The following is a 15,030-nucleotide window of genomic DNA, read 5'->3' on the forward strand; positions in this document are numbered from 1 at the left end:
TTTTTTACAATAGACAGAGTTACAGATACGTTGATAAGTTATGCAATTTGATGTGTATGCTATTTGGTTGTATTGACACCAAGCTTCAAAACTTCATATGTCAGCTGAAACCGGTTTGGCTCAGTGGATAGAGCGTCGGCCTGCGGACTGAAAGGTCCCGGGTTCGATCCTGGTCAAGGGCATGTAACTGGGTTGCGGGCACATCCCCAGTAGGAGATGTGCAAGAGGCAGCTAATCGATGTTTCTCTCTCATTGATATTTCTAACTCTCCATCTCTCTCCCTTCCTCTCTGTACAAAATCAATAAAATATATTTTTTAAAAACCTTCATATGTCAAATTTTCTGAAGGTGTTAACATCATAGATATTTTTATGCTTAAAAATGTCTAATTTTGTGCCCAAAAAAAGAGCATTTGCAGGAAGTTTCAATTTATTACTTTATTTTGAAGAAAAAGTTATTGTATACTTCGGGAAGCTTATGGTGAAATGCTCCATCTCAAGATACTTGTGAACGCTGGTTTAAACACTTTAAAAGTGATGATTTCAATGTGAAAGACAAAGAACGTCCAGGTCAACCGAAAAAGTTTGAAGACCAACAATTACAAGCATTATTGGATCAAGATGCTTGTCAAACTCAAAAACAACTTGCAGAAAGATTAAATGTTGCTCAGCAAACAATTTCTGATCGTTTACAAGCAATGGGAAAGATTTTAAAGGAAGGAAAGTGGGTGCCACATCAACTGAACAAAAGACAAATGAAAACCGAAAAGTCATCAGTAAAATGTTGCTTCAACGGCACGAAAGAAAGTCTTTTTTGCATCAAATTGTGACTGGCGATGAAAAGTGGATTTATCTTGAGAATCCCAAATGGACAAAATCATGTGTTATTCCAGGTCAACCATTAACATCGACTGCAAGGCCAAATCGCTTCAGAAAGAAGACAATGCTCTGCGTTTGGTGGGATCAGGTAGGTGTGATGTATTATGAGCTTCTAAAACAGATGAAACCGTTAATACCTACAATAAATAATCAGTTTGAACCACGCTTTGATCATGAAATGACCAGAATGTGCCAGAAGACACAGCAAAGTAATTTTGCTTCATGATAACACACCATCACACACTTCAAAACTAGTTAAAGACACGTTTAACCCACCCGCCGTATTCACCAGACCTGGCTCCTTCAGATTACCACTTGTTCTGATCCATGTCACATGCGCTTCAAAACATACGAAGAAGTGGAAAATTGGGTCTATGAATGGTTTGCCTCAAAACAAGAAATGTTCTATTGGGACGGTATCCACAAATTACCTGAAAGATGGGGGAAATGTGTAGCTAGCAATGGACATTACTTTGAATAAAGCACTTTTGATGTTTCTCTTGAAATTAACGTGTTTTGTTTGATTACAAAATCCGCCGTTATTAACCAGTATACCTAGTATCCCTGAGAAGCAGGGAGTGCCTAGATACCCTTTACATGGCTTCCATGAGATCGTAACTCTTTTGTAGTAATGTGAAGATGTTACTTGCCTTTTTAACTTTGTTGACATTTTCACTAATGGTGCAAAATCAATGGTGGGTAAAACTGGCACCTTAACACAAATCAAGGTGATGGCTCCAAAACTTTACAACTCTAAGTGTTCATTGTATTCTTTGTTACCACATACTTGCAGTAAAAATCATGAAAGTTTCACCTAAGACTGTCCTTGATTAAAAGTAAAATATATTTTATTAAATCTCAACCTTCAAGTGAATATTGCTTTAATATTCTATGTGATAAAATGGGAAGTACACATATTTCATACTAATGGTCTAAGTAAAAGCAGTCATGCAATTAGGATGCCAATCTGAACTAGCTGCCTTATTCATAGAAAACCATTTTTAGTTGTATTACTGACAAACTATGGCTCTTCATACTTGCATATTTATTTGTCATACATTTTCTTGAAAATGGATGAAAGCAAGCCTGCCAGTTAAAGAAAAACAACTGACAGAAATTGTTGCCAATCATAAAATTTGAGCTCTTAAGTGAAAATTAGAATTTTGGAAAACTACCACCCTGAGCTTAACAGCTTCCTAGTATTTCCTGATGAAATCATGGTGATATTAACAAAATGTGACCGTTTGTTATTACACAATGAAATAGAATAACTTTGGGAAGATCTAGCTGATTCAGCAAACCAACAGTTTTCATATAACCAATGTGTGATGTTAAAAAACAGGCATATGTAAAAGATCCATTCAAAGTATAAGACAGATCGATGAATTTTAATGTATTAGTACTAAAAGTTTATTGATACGATTTCAGATTTTATATTGTAAATTAAGTCTATCCTTTGAAGTTTAAGTGTATAGTACCAAAGAAGGAATATGTACAGTTACTGAGCAAGTTTTTAAAGTAGTCCTTTTTTCAACTATTTATCTATGAGGGATCATTTTCTTTTCTTTTTTTCTTTTTTATTTTTTAAATATATATATATTTTCCTTAACAAATTGTATTGATTTTTTTGTTTGTTTTGTTTTGTTTTTTAAATATGTTTTATTCATTTTTTACAGAGAGGAAGGGAGAGAGATAGAGAGTTAGAAACATCGATGAGAGAGAAACATCGATCAGCTGCCTCCTGCACATCTCCCACTGGGGATGTGCCCACAACCCAGGTACATACATGCCCTTGACCAGAATCGAACCTGGGACCCTTCAGTCCGCAAGCCGATGCTCTATCCACTGAGCCAAACCGGTTTCGGCTTAAATATATTTTATTGATTTTTTACAGAGAGGAAGGGAGAGGGATAGAGAGTGAGAAACATCGATGAGAGGGAAACATCGATCAGCTGCCTCCTGCTCACTCCCCACTGAGGATGTGCCCGCAACCAAGGTACATGCCCTTGACTGGAATCGAACCTGGGACCCTTGAGTCCGCAGGCTGACGCTCTATCCACTGAGCCAAACCAGTTAGGGCTTCTTTTCTTTTTTTAAAATAAACTTTTGTTTTAAATTGATTTTTAGAGGGGGTGAGAGAGAGAAACATCACTTGGTTGCCTCCTATAAATGACCTGCCTAGGGACCAAACCCACAAATGATATGTGCCCTGACTGGAATTGGAACTCATAATCTTTTAGGTCTATGGGACAACATTCCAAGCAACTGAGCCACCTGGCCAAGTTGAGAGATCATTTTTTTTTTCATGGACATCATCCAAACAACATTACAACAAATTTAATTTTAATATTTGTTAAAATGTAAAACCTTGAGCTCACTAATAATTTTTTGTTTTGGAAAATACATAAAATAGATAATGTTATTTATGTTAACATAATAGATTTGTTGTTAATAAAAATGAATTAATATTAAATTTTTTTATTAATTTCAGTTTCTGTTTGCTAAATATCAATATTTTTAGCCCACATAAACGATAGTCTTTGGGAATCTCCTTTGTTTTTTTAGTATAAAGTGCTGATGCAAAAAAGCCTGAGAACTTCTGATCTCACTATCTAAGATTATCTTGGTGTTCGAGTACTGGGAGAGAATGAAGTCTTAGAAAAAAAAAAATGTTGTTTTTTTACAAAAAAAAAATGTTTTTTGTAAGGAAAAACCGAAGGTGTTATCCAGAGTATTAGGATAATAATATGGTAAATTGCTAAATTGGAAGGAATCCATTCCTAGAATTCAGCAGTGTTTAAATTTTTTTTTTATCCTCTTTCACCAAATGGTACTTTTTCATCTTTTGCTTTCCTTTGATGGTTCATGAGTTTTTCCTCTTCTGTCTTCCTGCCTTTCTCTCCTATACATGTCCTTTACTGCCAGTATAAACCCTCCTGCCTGCTTCCCACCTATCTACTCAGATTAATCCTGCTTATTTCTTTCCTCATATTCCATTATGTCCTTCCTGCAAAGCTGATGTGCTTGCCAACTAATTCCTCTCAGCTCTGACCTTTGACTATTTTTATTGGGTATTCTTTTTGTCCAGATGTCTTATGAAATATCCTTCTTTGAACACCTAATTCAGATACTTATTGTATGTGAAATACTTCCAGTGTGTCATGAATGCCATATTGGTAAAAGGAAAGTTTTTCTGTTCAGTCCATGTAGTTGGCAAACTATGCTATTATATTGTGACTCAGCAGATAACAAAGCATAGATAGGAATGTTGTAGAAGGTATTACATTATTGGGGCAGTTAAACTTATGTGACTATGTCATTCTTATGTCTCCTGCTAAAATTGTTTCACTCACCCACAAAATGCACAAGAATAAATGAGTTTCAGAGCATAGAGTACAGGCTATATATATTGAGTAAACAAGTTATTCAAACTTATTTTGTAGCAACAGACTTTTCCAAATGCTATCTCACTCTGAATTTGAACTCCCATATACAACAGATTAAAGGGTAACTTCTATAAGTGAAGCAAGAGTTGGGTCTTAAGCACATGTACTTGGCCCCAACAAAACAAATACCCTAAAGCTTGTTTTAAGAGCCTGCTTTAGGTTGAGAAAAGGAAAATAACACAGGTGGAAAATGTACAAGAATAGTGTCACAAAATTAAGTTTCTCGTAGGATTTTATGAGGTAAAGGAGGCACAGTGAGGCCACGATGGATGTGGATGTATACCTTGCTAAGGTTTTATTCCTCACTAATTCCTTAGGGTGAAACTTAAGAGGTACATGTTTGAGCCTGGCATGTTTGAGTCACGCTTTCTGGCATAAGATAAGGCTTTTTTTTTTTTTTTTTTGGCCTTTATTGATTTCAGAGAGGAAGGGAAAGGGGGAGAGAGGGAGTTAGAAACATCAATGATGAGAAAGAATCATTGATTGGCTGCCTCCTGCATGCACCATACTGAGGATCAAGTCCACAACCCTGGCATGTGTCCCGACCAGGAATTGAACCGTGACTTCTGGTTCATAGGTCAGTGCTCAACCGCTGAACCACTAGCCAGGCTGAAAGTCTTTATCTGCAGCCCTGAGGATTTCAGATTCAAGTATATAAATTGAGTTACTTTGAGTGAAAATCCTTAAGAAGTAAAAATTTATTGTCACTGCAATACATATAATAAACATTGTCTGAAAACTTGAATGGAGACAGAGGGAAACTTATATGTAACTGAAGTTTATGCAGTAAGCTACATTACTACCTTTTTGTCACCAATAAAAATTTCAGTGCTACTGCTAGTTCTGGTTATTTATACATTACAAAGAAAGAGTTATTAGAAATAACTCTAATCTCTTACAATATATTTTGATCATTATATTTTATTGTGTTTTTTTGTTTTTGATCATTGTATGTTATCATAATGATCATTGTATGTTATCATAATCTATATCCTTTTTAGCTTAGGTGTTACATTTGTGCATTTATAAATGTGATTTTGAAAAGGTGCCATAGGTGTCATAAAAGTGCCAAACGTTAAAAATAAATAAATAAATAAATAAATAAATGGCAATTTTAAAAGTCAGACACTACTGGGCAATTTAATCACTTACTTACAACTCAAACAGATATGCTTATTTATTGTTCATTGTAGAAAACACCTTATCATTGAAGGAATTACAGCTCAACAAGAAAAGTGAATTCCCAACAAAGACAGGACTTGGGATGATGAATACACAAAAAAGTGTACAAATGATGTGTTGTAGAATTGTGCACCTGAAACCTGTATAATTTTGTTAACCAGTGTTAGCCCAATAAATTAATAAGGGGGGGGGGGACGAAAAAGAAAAGTGAATCCCCCAAGGCCATATGATCTTAGAGCTTAAATCTAACAGCAGTTGAAGCTCGTGCTTTTTATACCCTGGTCATTGTTTGTCATTGATATTCTGTTTAGTGTTTTGTCTTTTAGTGAAAATAAAGAAATATATATATATTGTGTATATACACATATGACTTTTAGAGGTTTGCCTTAACCTAATTTTGCCAATAAGATCTCATGTTTATTTGCTGTTGATCTAACTAGCCTTTAGGGTTGTGGTTCAGGAATATTGGAAAGGGAGCACCCTTGTAGGAAAGTCTTTCTGAATAACTAATTAAATTACTAGGCCCTTGACTGAGAGATAAATAATTGGTTAGGAACTGAGCAAAAGCTATTTCAGCTGGGTCTTTATATGTAGCCTTGTGATTCTGAGTGCCAAATTTTTTTTATTCTTACAGGAGGCAGCCTTCTGTGCTGTGATTCTTGCCCTGCTGCTTTTCATCGGGAATGCCTGAACATTGATATCCCTGAAGGAAACTGGTATTGCAATGACTGTAAGGCAGGCAAAAAACCACATTACAGGGAAATTGTCTGGGTAAAGGTTGGACGATACAGGTGAGTAAGTATGAAGGAGACAGGCAGTCATTTCTTTTATCGTCCTGTTTCTTGGGATCTCTTAGATACGGTGTTTTATTTATATATATATTTGATGCCCGGTGGGGTCCCTCAGCCTGGCCTGTGCCCTCTCGTAATCCGGGACTCCTTGGGGGATGTTAGCCAGTTTCAACCGGATCCCCACAGACCAGGCTGAGGGACCCCACCAAATCTGTGCACTGGGCCTCTCATATGCATATAACATCTTTGGTTAATCTCTTCCTCCCCTCCCCCCTTCACTTTTATACACACACACACACACACACACACATTATTTCCCCACATTTCTTTCCACTACTAATCCATTTCTCCCGTACTCTCTTAAATCCATTCCCATAGAGTTTTTGTGTCTTTTTAAAAATAGTTTCTTGATTTTGAGTGAGTGAGAGAGAGAGAGAGAGAGAGAGAGAGAGAGAGAGAGAGAAAGAGAGAAATATTGATGTGAAAACGCAACATGGATCTACTACCTTCTACATGCCAACGCCACCCCCCGGGTGATCGAACCTGCAACCCAGGCATGTATCCCTGATCAGGAATCGAACTGGCAACCTCTTGGTGCACAGGACGATGCCCAACCTACTGAGACACACGGGCCAGGACCTTAATATACATACATATATATATATATATTTTTTGTTGTTGTTGTTGTTATTAATCCTGATTTTTATAGAGTGAAAGGTAGGGGGGAAAACAGAAAGATAGAAGCATCAATGTGAGAGAGAGACATTGATTGGTCACCTCCCACATATGTCCCAACCAGGGCCCGGGATCAAGCCTGCAACCCAGGACCTTTCAGTCTGCAGGCTGATGCTCTGTCCTCTGAGCCAAATCGGCTAGGGCAGGCCCTAATATTTTTTAATGATCTCCCTGGTTAAGCAAGGCCTCCCATTCATTTTCCATTAGAAAAGAAAAAACTGAATATATGTTGCAGTCATCAGAATCCTATATAATAAAAGCCTCATATGCTAAGTGTCCAACCATTTGTTCAACCATTTGACCAGTTGCTATGATGTGCACTAACCATCAGGGGGGCAGATGCTCTGACCGGTAGGTTGGCTTGCTGCTGGGATCGGGCCAATTAAGACTGGGCCAGACGGGCCAGACACGCCCTGGAGCCCTCCCACAGTCCCTCCCCAGCCCCGATCATGCACCAGTAGGGTCCCTCAGTGTGGCCTGTGCCCTCTTGCAATCTGGGACCCCTCGGGGGATGTCGGAGAGCCAGTTTCAGCCTGATCCTTGCAGTCCAGGGAAGGGACTCCACTGGTGCATGAATCCATGCACCGGGCCTCTACTAAATACATATTTTCAGTAGGAAATACATTAATTTACAAACAAGGAAGATACATTGCTATCATTTTGGTATATTTATTTGCAGACACATCAATACATACACCCTCAAAATAATTGGACTTATAATTTATATGCAGTTTTTGTGGGGTTTTTGTTTTTTTTAAATATATTTTTATTGATTTCAGACAGAAAGGGAGAGGGAGGGAGAGAGAGAGAAACATCAATGATGAGAGAGAATCATTGATCGGCTGCCTATTGTACACCTGCTACTAGGGAGCAAACTTGCAACCCAGACATGTGCCCTTGACTGGAATCAAACCTGCGACCCTTCAGTGTGTAGGCCAGCACTCTATCCACTGAACCAAACTGGCTAGGGCCTCAGTTTTTGTGTATTGCTTTTTCTTTTTAAAATTATTTTTATTGATCATGGAATGTACAAAAGGGTATTGTAACATGAATGACTTTAAAGAATAACAAAAGGCACACCTGTGTATGTACCTCCCAGTTAAACAAACAGTTCATTACTGGTGCTTTTGAGTCTTCCTCTCTGAATTCATTCTCTCCCTATCCACAGAGATAGCCACATACTACACTTTGTGTTTTTCATTCCTTTGCCTTGCTGCATAGATTTGCCATATGTATAATATTTTGTTTGGCATGTTTTACATCTTTATATTAAGGAATTGTTATATTTTCCTGCACCTTGCTTTTTTCATTCACTATTCTCTTGAGATTTATTGTTGTTAGCACAGTACTCTAGTTCCTTCATACAACATAGTCATACAGTGTTGTCTGTGTAGTTCACTTATCCATTCTCTTGTTTGCACTATGAACATTTTGTTACTATGTTAGTGTACATGCACAGGAGCTTCTCTGGGGCATTCTCAGGATAGAATAGCATGGTAGGGGTTTCTAGCTTTAATAGCTAATGTCAAATTGTCTTCCTAAGATGGTTGTAGAGGGTGGGGGGCAGATTCCTTGATGTCATTTTTCTATTCTTTTTGAAAGCCAAATTATATTTCATGACAGTGTACTATAGTGCTGTCATTCCCTTAACGTTGAGCATTTAAGTTGTTTCAGGTTTTCATTCTTCTAGATCATAATTCTATAAAGCTTTGTTCATATTTCTAATTATTTTCTGTTATATAATCCATGAAGTAGAATAACTGAGTATAAGGGAGTGTGTCTGAGTATGGAAGCACATTTGTGCAGATGGGTGTTCTCAGGCTTTTGGCACATGCTACTTGTTTTTTTTTCTAGTTTGATTCTAAGAATGCTCAAGATCAGACTTTAATGTGGATAGGTAGACATTGCTATTCTTTATTCCTGTCCTAAAAAGTAGGTTATCTTCCTAGTGCTTTGCAGTGTTTTAGTTTTCCTTCTTTGTTTTTATCTTTCCCAGGTGGTGGCCAGCTGAGATCTGCCATCCTCGAGCTGTACCTTCAAACATTGATAAGATGAGACATGATGTGGGAGAGTTCCCTGTGCTCTTCTTTGGGTCTAATGACTATCTCTGGACTCACCAGGCCAGAGTCTTTCCCTACATGGAGGGGGATGTAAGCAGCAAAGATAAGATGGGCAAAGGAGTGGATGGGACATATAAAAAAGGTAACCATATCTTTTTTATTTCCCAGATCAACACAGACCTTTGTTGGCAAAGAATTTCTTCTGTGTTACAATTATGTGTTATAATTCATATATGTTCCATTAGCAACTGTGTTCTGACCTGTGGCTGTAGTTACAGGATTTTGTGGGGAAGTTGACACTCCTAACTCTTTTTTCTTTGTTGTTAATCCTCACCTGAGGATACTTTTCCATAGAGTGAAAAAGAGAGGGAAAGACAAAGAGAAACATTGATGTGAGAGAATCACATCGATTGGTTGCCTCCTACAGGGCCGGGGAGGAACCTGCATCAAGATACGTGCCCTTGACTGGAATCGAACCCGAGACCCTTTATTCTATAGGCCGACGTTCTATCCATGAGCCAAAATGGCTAGGGCCATAACTCATTTTTTAATCCAACCTTTACTTAAGTGGAATTTCCTTCAGGGAGGTTTTTTGTCTCATCAGTTCTGTGTTTAGTTTGCTGGAAAGAAATAAAATTCACCAAAAATTATGAAGTAAAATAAGAGTGAAAGTCAACACATTATTCCGTGTCAAAAGAGATTTTTATATAAGCTGGCCTAGCAGTGAAGGAGTTGGGGACATGTGGGGCCAGGAGGGGTCGAGTTAACTGAGTTTTCTCTTAGTGTATAATGAATAAAGGTTGGTCTGATAATTCGAGATAAAAAAATCACCCTGCAGGGCATAGAGTTGGTATCTCCTCAGTGATAATTATCTTCTTCCGTTAGCTATTCTTTGAAAGGCAATATAGGTATCTCTTGTTATCTATCTATCTACACTAATAAAAGACAAAGATGCTAATTGACCGCACCTTTGCTATGCCCTAAGCCACGCCCACCAGCCAATCAGAGCGACTATATGCAAATTAACCCAACAAAGATGGCGGCCGGCAGCCACGGAGCTGGAGCAAGCAGGAGGCTTGGTTGTCCGGGTGATGGAGGAAGCCAAGCTTCCAGCCTGCCCTGGCCAGCTGTAGCCTCCACTCATGGCAACAAAGTTTCAATTATAGAAGACAAATCAATCCCAGATACCTGCTTCCAGCCAGCCTCCACTGGGAGCTTGGGTGGCTGGGGGTTGTGGCCAGCCTGCAAACAGCCCTCAGCCCCTCACCCAGACTGGCCAGGCACCCCAGCAGGACTCTCCACCCTGAAGGGGCTGTGGCCAGCCTGCAAATGGCCCTCAGCCCTTCACCCAGGATGGCCAGGCACCCTAGTGGGGACCCCCACACTGAAAGGGCTGTGGCCAGCCTGCAAACAGCCATCAGCCCCTCACCCAGACTGGCCAGGCACCCCAGCGGGGATCCACACTCTGAAGGGGCTATGTCCAGCCTGCAAACAGCCATCAGCCACTCACCAAGGCTGGTCACACCCTCATGGGGTGAGGGTCCCCGCTGGGGGGCTTGACCAGCCTGCAAACTGCCATCAGCCACTCACCCAGGCTGGCCAGGCACCCCAGTGGGGACCCCCATACTGAAGCTGCTGTGGCCAGCCTGCAAACAGCCATCAGCCCCTCACCCAGGCTGGCCAGGCACCCCAGGGGGAACCCCTACCCTGAAGGGGCTGTGGCCAGCCTGCAAACAGCCATCAGCCCCTCACCCAGGCTGGCCAGGCACTCTTATATAATAAAAGGGTAATATGCAAATTGATCCTAACAGCAGAACGACTGGGAATGACTGGTCACTATGACACACACTGACCACCAGGAGGCAGATGCTCAATGCAGGAGCTGCCCCCTGGTGGTCAGTGCGTTCCCACAGGGGGATTTCTGCTCAGCCACAAGCCAGGCTGTCGGCTGCCAGTACAGCGGTGGTGGTGGGAGCCTCTCCCGCCTCCTCAGCAGCGCTAAGGATGTCCGACTGCAGCTTAGGCCTGCTTCCCGCTGGCAAGTGGACATCCCCCCGAGGGCTCCCGGGCTGCCAGAGGGATGTCTGACTGCCAGCTTAGGCCCAATCTCCCAGGAAGCAGGCCTAAGCCAGCAGGTGGTCATCCCGCGAGAGGGCACAGGCCGGGCTGAGGGATCCCCCCAAGTGCACAAATTTTTATGCCGGGCCTCTAGTATATATATAAAAGCCTGATATGCAAAGTGTCCCCTCGGGAGTTCGACCCACCGGGAGTTCGTTCGCTCGCTATGACATGCGCTGACCACCAGGGGGCGGCGCAGAATGAAGGAAGGCCCCAGCTGGCAGCTGCTTGGGACCCTACCTGTGCACGAATTTTGTGCACTGGGCCTCTAGTTTGAATATAGTTGAATATTGAAGTATATAAGACTTTGCATGATAAAGAGGGTTCTAAGCAAGTGAAACTTCCTGGTTAGGTGCAAGACGATATTAAGCCAGTGAAACTTCCTGGATGGGAATGAGAAAGATGTGTATAAGCAAGATATTTGATAAGATATTTGCCTAATATTATTTCAGTGAGTCCTCACTTATCTGTTGGCCATGTGATTTCTTGTACAGATATGGGCTATTAGTACTAATACTGTAGGAGCTTGAGTTTTGTAGCCTCAGGTTGTCAGGGACCAAGTGACTAACATTTTTGCCTGAGATGACCACTGATTTTGAACAAGTTAATAAGAAGAAAGCACATGTGGAAGCACACATTGAATCTAACATGTTAAGTCAGGGACTTCTAAGTATTTGGTACAGTTTAAGCACATGGTCAGGAGAGCACTGAGCTATTTGCCTGAAAAGGTAAGTAACTTATATGGTCAGATCACAGTTTTAGAAATCTGAGTAGAGTGTACGGCCATAAAAGGAGAGAGGCTGCCACCAGGAATGTCAGTGTTTCAGTCGTTCTGGGGAAAGATGACTAGACTTGTCACAGGGAGGCCTTCATAGGGTGGAGAGGATAATGATTACTGGATAGGCACTAAGTAGATAGACTAGGCAGAATATGCTCAATAATAGGTTGAAGGAAGGAAGGACTTTAAGAGGGACTTTAGAAAAATTTAGAGAATTCCAGGCAAAACAAACTCTGCTGGATGATGATAGAGAAATGGAGAAAAGGGGATGGATCGGAGGTAAGATTTTCTTTAAAGAATTGACAGCATGGGGAAAGCCAGAGAGAGGAAAGAAGGAAGAATTGAAATTCTTTTCAGAATTTTTAACTTGTGTAATCAATAATGAATTAAAATTTTGATTTAAGTGGAGAAGAATGAGAATCCTAAGATTTTGTTGACTTTTCAGGTATTACAATCTTTCAAGCATATGAAAGTACAAGCTTTGAATACAAACTAGCTATGAAGGGCTGTCTTTGTATTATTAAACTAATACTTGTAGTTGATATTTACAGAATGAGTCTTAGGAGAAGATTAGGACAGGTGCTCTAGAGAATAGGCAAGGAAGAAAAAAGAACTTCAACTTTGGATTTTTTTCCCACCAGAACACAGCATGTTACCTGGGGCACCTAGGAAGCAGGATGTTTCTGGAATAGGAGGTTAGGACTGAGGAAAGAATTAGGCCTAAAGGCTGTGACTGTGCTAAGCAGATGCAGTCTATAGATGATATACATGGCCTTTTTCAAATCATTTGACTGTTTTTTTTGTTGTTGTTTTAAAATTTTCTCTGAAGCTGGTAGTCTGTATTGTACCATTTAGTGATGGATTATGTTTTGTCTTAATGCTGTATTTGAATACCTTGGGGATTATAACTTACTGAAAGTAGAAGTCATATATACTTTAGTTTTCCTTATAGTGTTGGTGATTTTTGTCTAAAACATGAATTTTTCTCCTATTTAAAAGGGCGGCGGGGGCGGTGAAACAACTCCATTCACAGGCTTAGTGACTTGTACTATTGTGTTTTCTTAGCTCTTCAGGAAGCTGCAGCAAGGTTTGAGGAATTAAAGGCCCAAAAAGAACTAAGACAGCTGCAGGAAGACCGAAAGAACGATAAGAAACCACCGCCTTATAAACATATAAAGGTGAGAAAAGACATCAGGAGACTCCATCTGAGAGAGACCCTTGTAGATTGCCCTCTTCCTACTCTATTCATGACAAGAATTGGAAGCACAAGCCTATATAGTGGCTTTTAGGTACAGATAAGAGCTTGAAAGAAGATAACAAAAAAGTACCAAAGCACATTCCTAGCAATTGTGTGAACTTTATAAAACCAGTTATATGTTGATACAATCTCTGTTTCCTTGGAAAGTCTTCTCATATAGTAGATTGGATTAGATTCTGTTCACAGTCAACATCTTGCAGTTTGAAAGGGACCAAAGAGCTGTGATAAAAAATCATAAATGGCCCTGAGATAGTGTGGATAATACACATGGGTAAGTTTTCTTGGTAATACTAAAGATTTAGGTGACCAGTAAGACTAGGGTGCCCAAGGTCAGGAGAACTTGTGTTAGGAATATCTAACCCTCAGTGTACCTGGCAAAAGCATCATCACCATTTATTATCTGGGTCCAGTGAACCCTTTGTATTTTTTTATAATTTAAAGTCATTTTCATGAATATTTTACAGGAGTAAAGATACAGGAATAATAAATAATAAATTTATTAGACATTTTAGTAAGTACATTAAAACCTTTTTAAAAACCTTTTGCCGAAACCGGTTTGGCTCAGTGGATAGAGCGTCGGCCTGTGGACTGAAGGGTCCCAGGTTCGATTCCGGTCAAGGGCATGTACCTGGGTTGCGGGCACATCCCCGGTAGGAGATGTGCGGGAGGCAGCTGATCGATGTTTCTCTCTCATCGATGTTTCTAACTCTCTATCTCTCTCTCTTCCTCTCTGTAAAAAATCAATAAAATATATTTAAAAAAGAATAAAAACCTTTTAATCAAGTTAGTTTTGGTGCTCAAATATCAGAAAACATGAGAGAAATACTATTAACAAAACAAGATTGCCCAGGTTCTTGCAAAATATTTATGATGATGTCATGTCTGGATACCATATTTCTTTTTTTGTCATTAAATGCATTGTTTTTGTACTCATTGGTTTTGAGTTTCTAAAGTCTTATAGTCTGAGATTTCACTTAAAAATCAATTTTACCACCATCTTTAGCGTCTAGTGTATTGAAGTAGGGCTCAAATATTCTTTGGGAACTAAAACTAAAGAACTATTTGTTGATTATCTGAAATTCAAATATAATTGGATGACCTGGGTTTTTATTTGCTAAATTTAGCAACTATAAACAGACTAGAAAGATGTTATATCTAGTCTTTTATGCTCTCTGGAAAGATGATAGTAGTTGCAAAATAGAATGAGTTTTATTCCTTTTTATTTAAAAAATTTTTTTAGAGAGATAGATAGAAACATTGAATAGAGAGAACATCAGTTGGCTGCCTGCCTCCTGCACAATTCTCACCAGGGATTGGAGATCAAGCCTGCAACCCAGGCATGTTCCTTGACTGGGAATTGAACAGGTGACCTCTTGGTACATGGGTTGATGCTCAACCACTGAGCCACACCAGCTGGGCTATTCCTTTTTTAATAAGTAAATTTTCTTTTTGATCTTTGGTAAACCTCTAAGAAAGAATAAAAGTCATAAAATATCAACCTTTACAAATAGATCTGCTGGGGAAAACAACCCTCAAAACCTAAAATTGGGTCCAAGTGGATTGGACCCTGGTGGTATATTGAGAGTTAAATGGAGTTACTGTGCATAAAGTCATGACACTGAATGTAGTTAGGCCTCAAAAAAAGGGAAAGTAATCAAGTTCTCACAGTCATAGATGTCAAATAACAGCAAGATAGGCATTTCAGAGTAGCGCATCAACCATATGGAGTCTGGCTGTTGAGGGAGCAGCTCCCCATGAGTGATCTAATTGCAGAATTTAGAGGT

At 39.7% G+C, this 15,030-nt stretch overlaps 1 protein-coding gene across 7 annotated transcripts in view; it reads left to right on the plus strand.

The window, feature by feature from the left end:
* NSD1 (nuclear receptor binding SET domain protein 1) overlaps nucleotides 1-15,030 on the plus strand; it is a 131,611-nt gene that overhangs the window by 94,482 nt on the left and 22,099 nt on the right. For all 7 annotated transcript variants that reach the window (XM_023753785.1, XM_006081608.3, XM_023753795.1 and 4 more), the window contains 3 exons: nucleotides 6,141-6,297; nucleotides 9,029-9,234; nucleotides 13,054-13,166. In XM_023753785.1, the coding sequence (XP_023609553.1) occupies nucleotides 6,141-6,297; nucleotides 9,029-9,234; nucleotides 13,054-13,166 (476 nt within the window). The remainder of the gene's footprint in view (nucleotides 1-6,140; nucleotides 6,298-9,028; nucleotides 9,235-13,053; nucleotides 13,167-15,030) is intronic.

The sequence above is a fragment of the Myotis lucifugus genome, unplaced genomic scaffold (assembly GCF_000147115.1).
Source record: "Myotis lucifugus unplaced genomic scaffold, Myoluc2.0 scaffold_1, whole genome shotgun sequence".
Lineage (NCBI taxonomy): Eukaryota > Metazoa > Chordata > Mammalia > Chiroptera > Vespertilionidae > Myotis > Myotis lucifugus.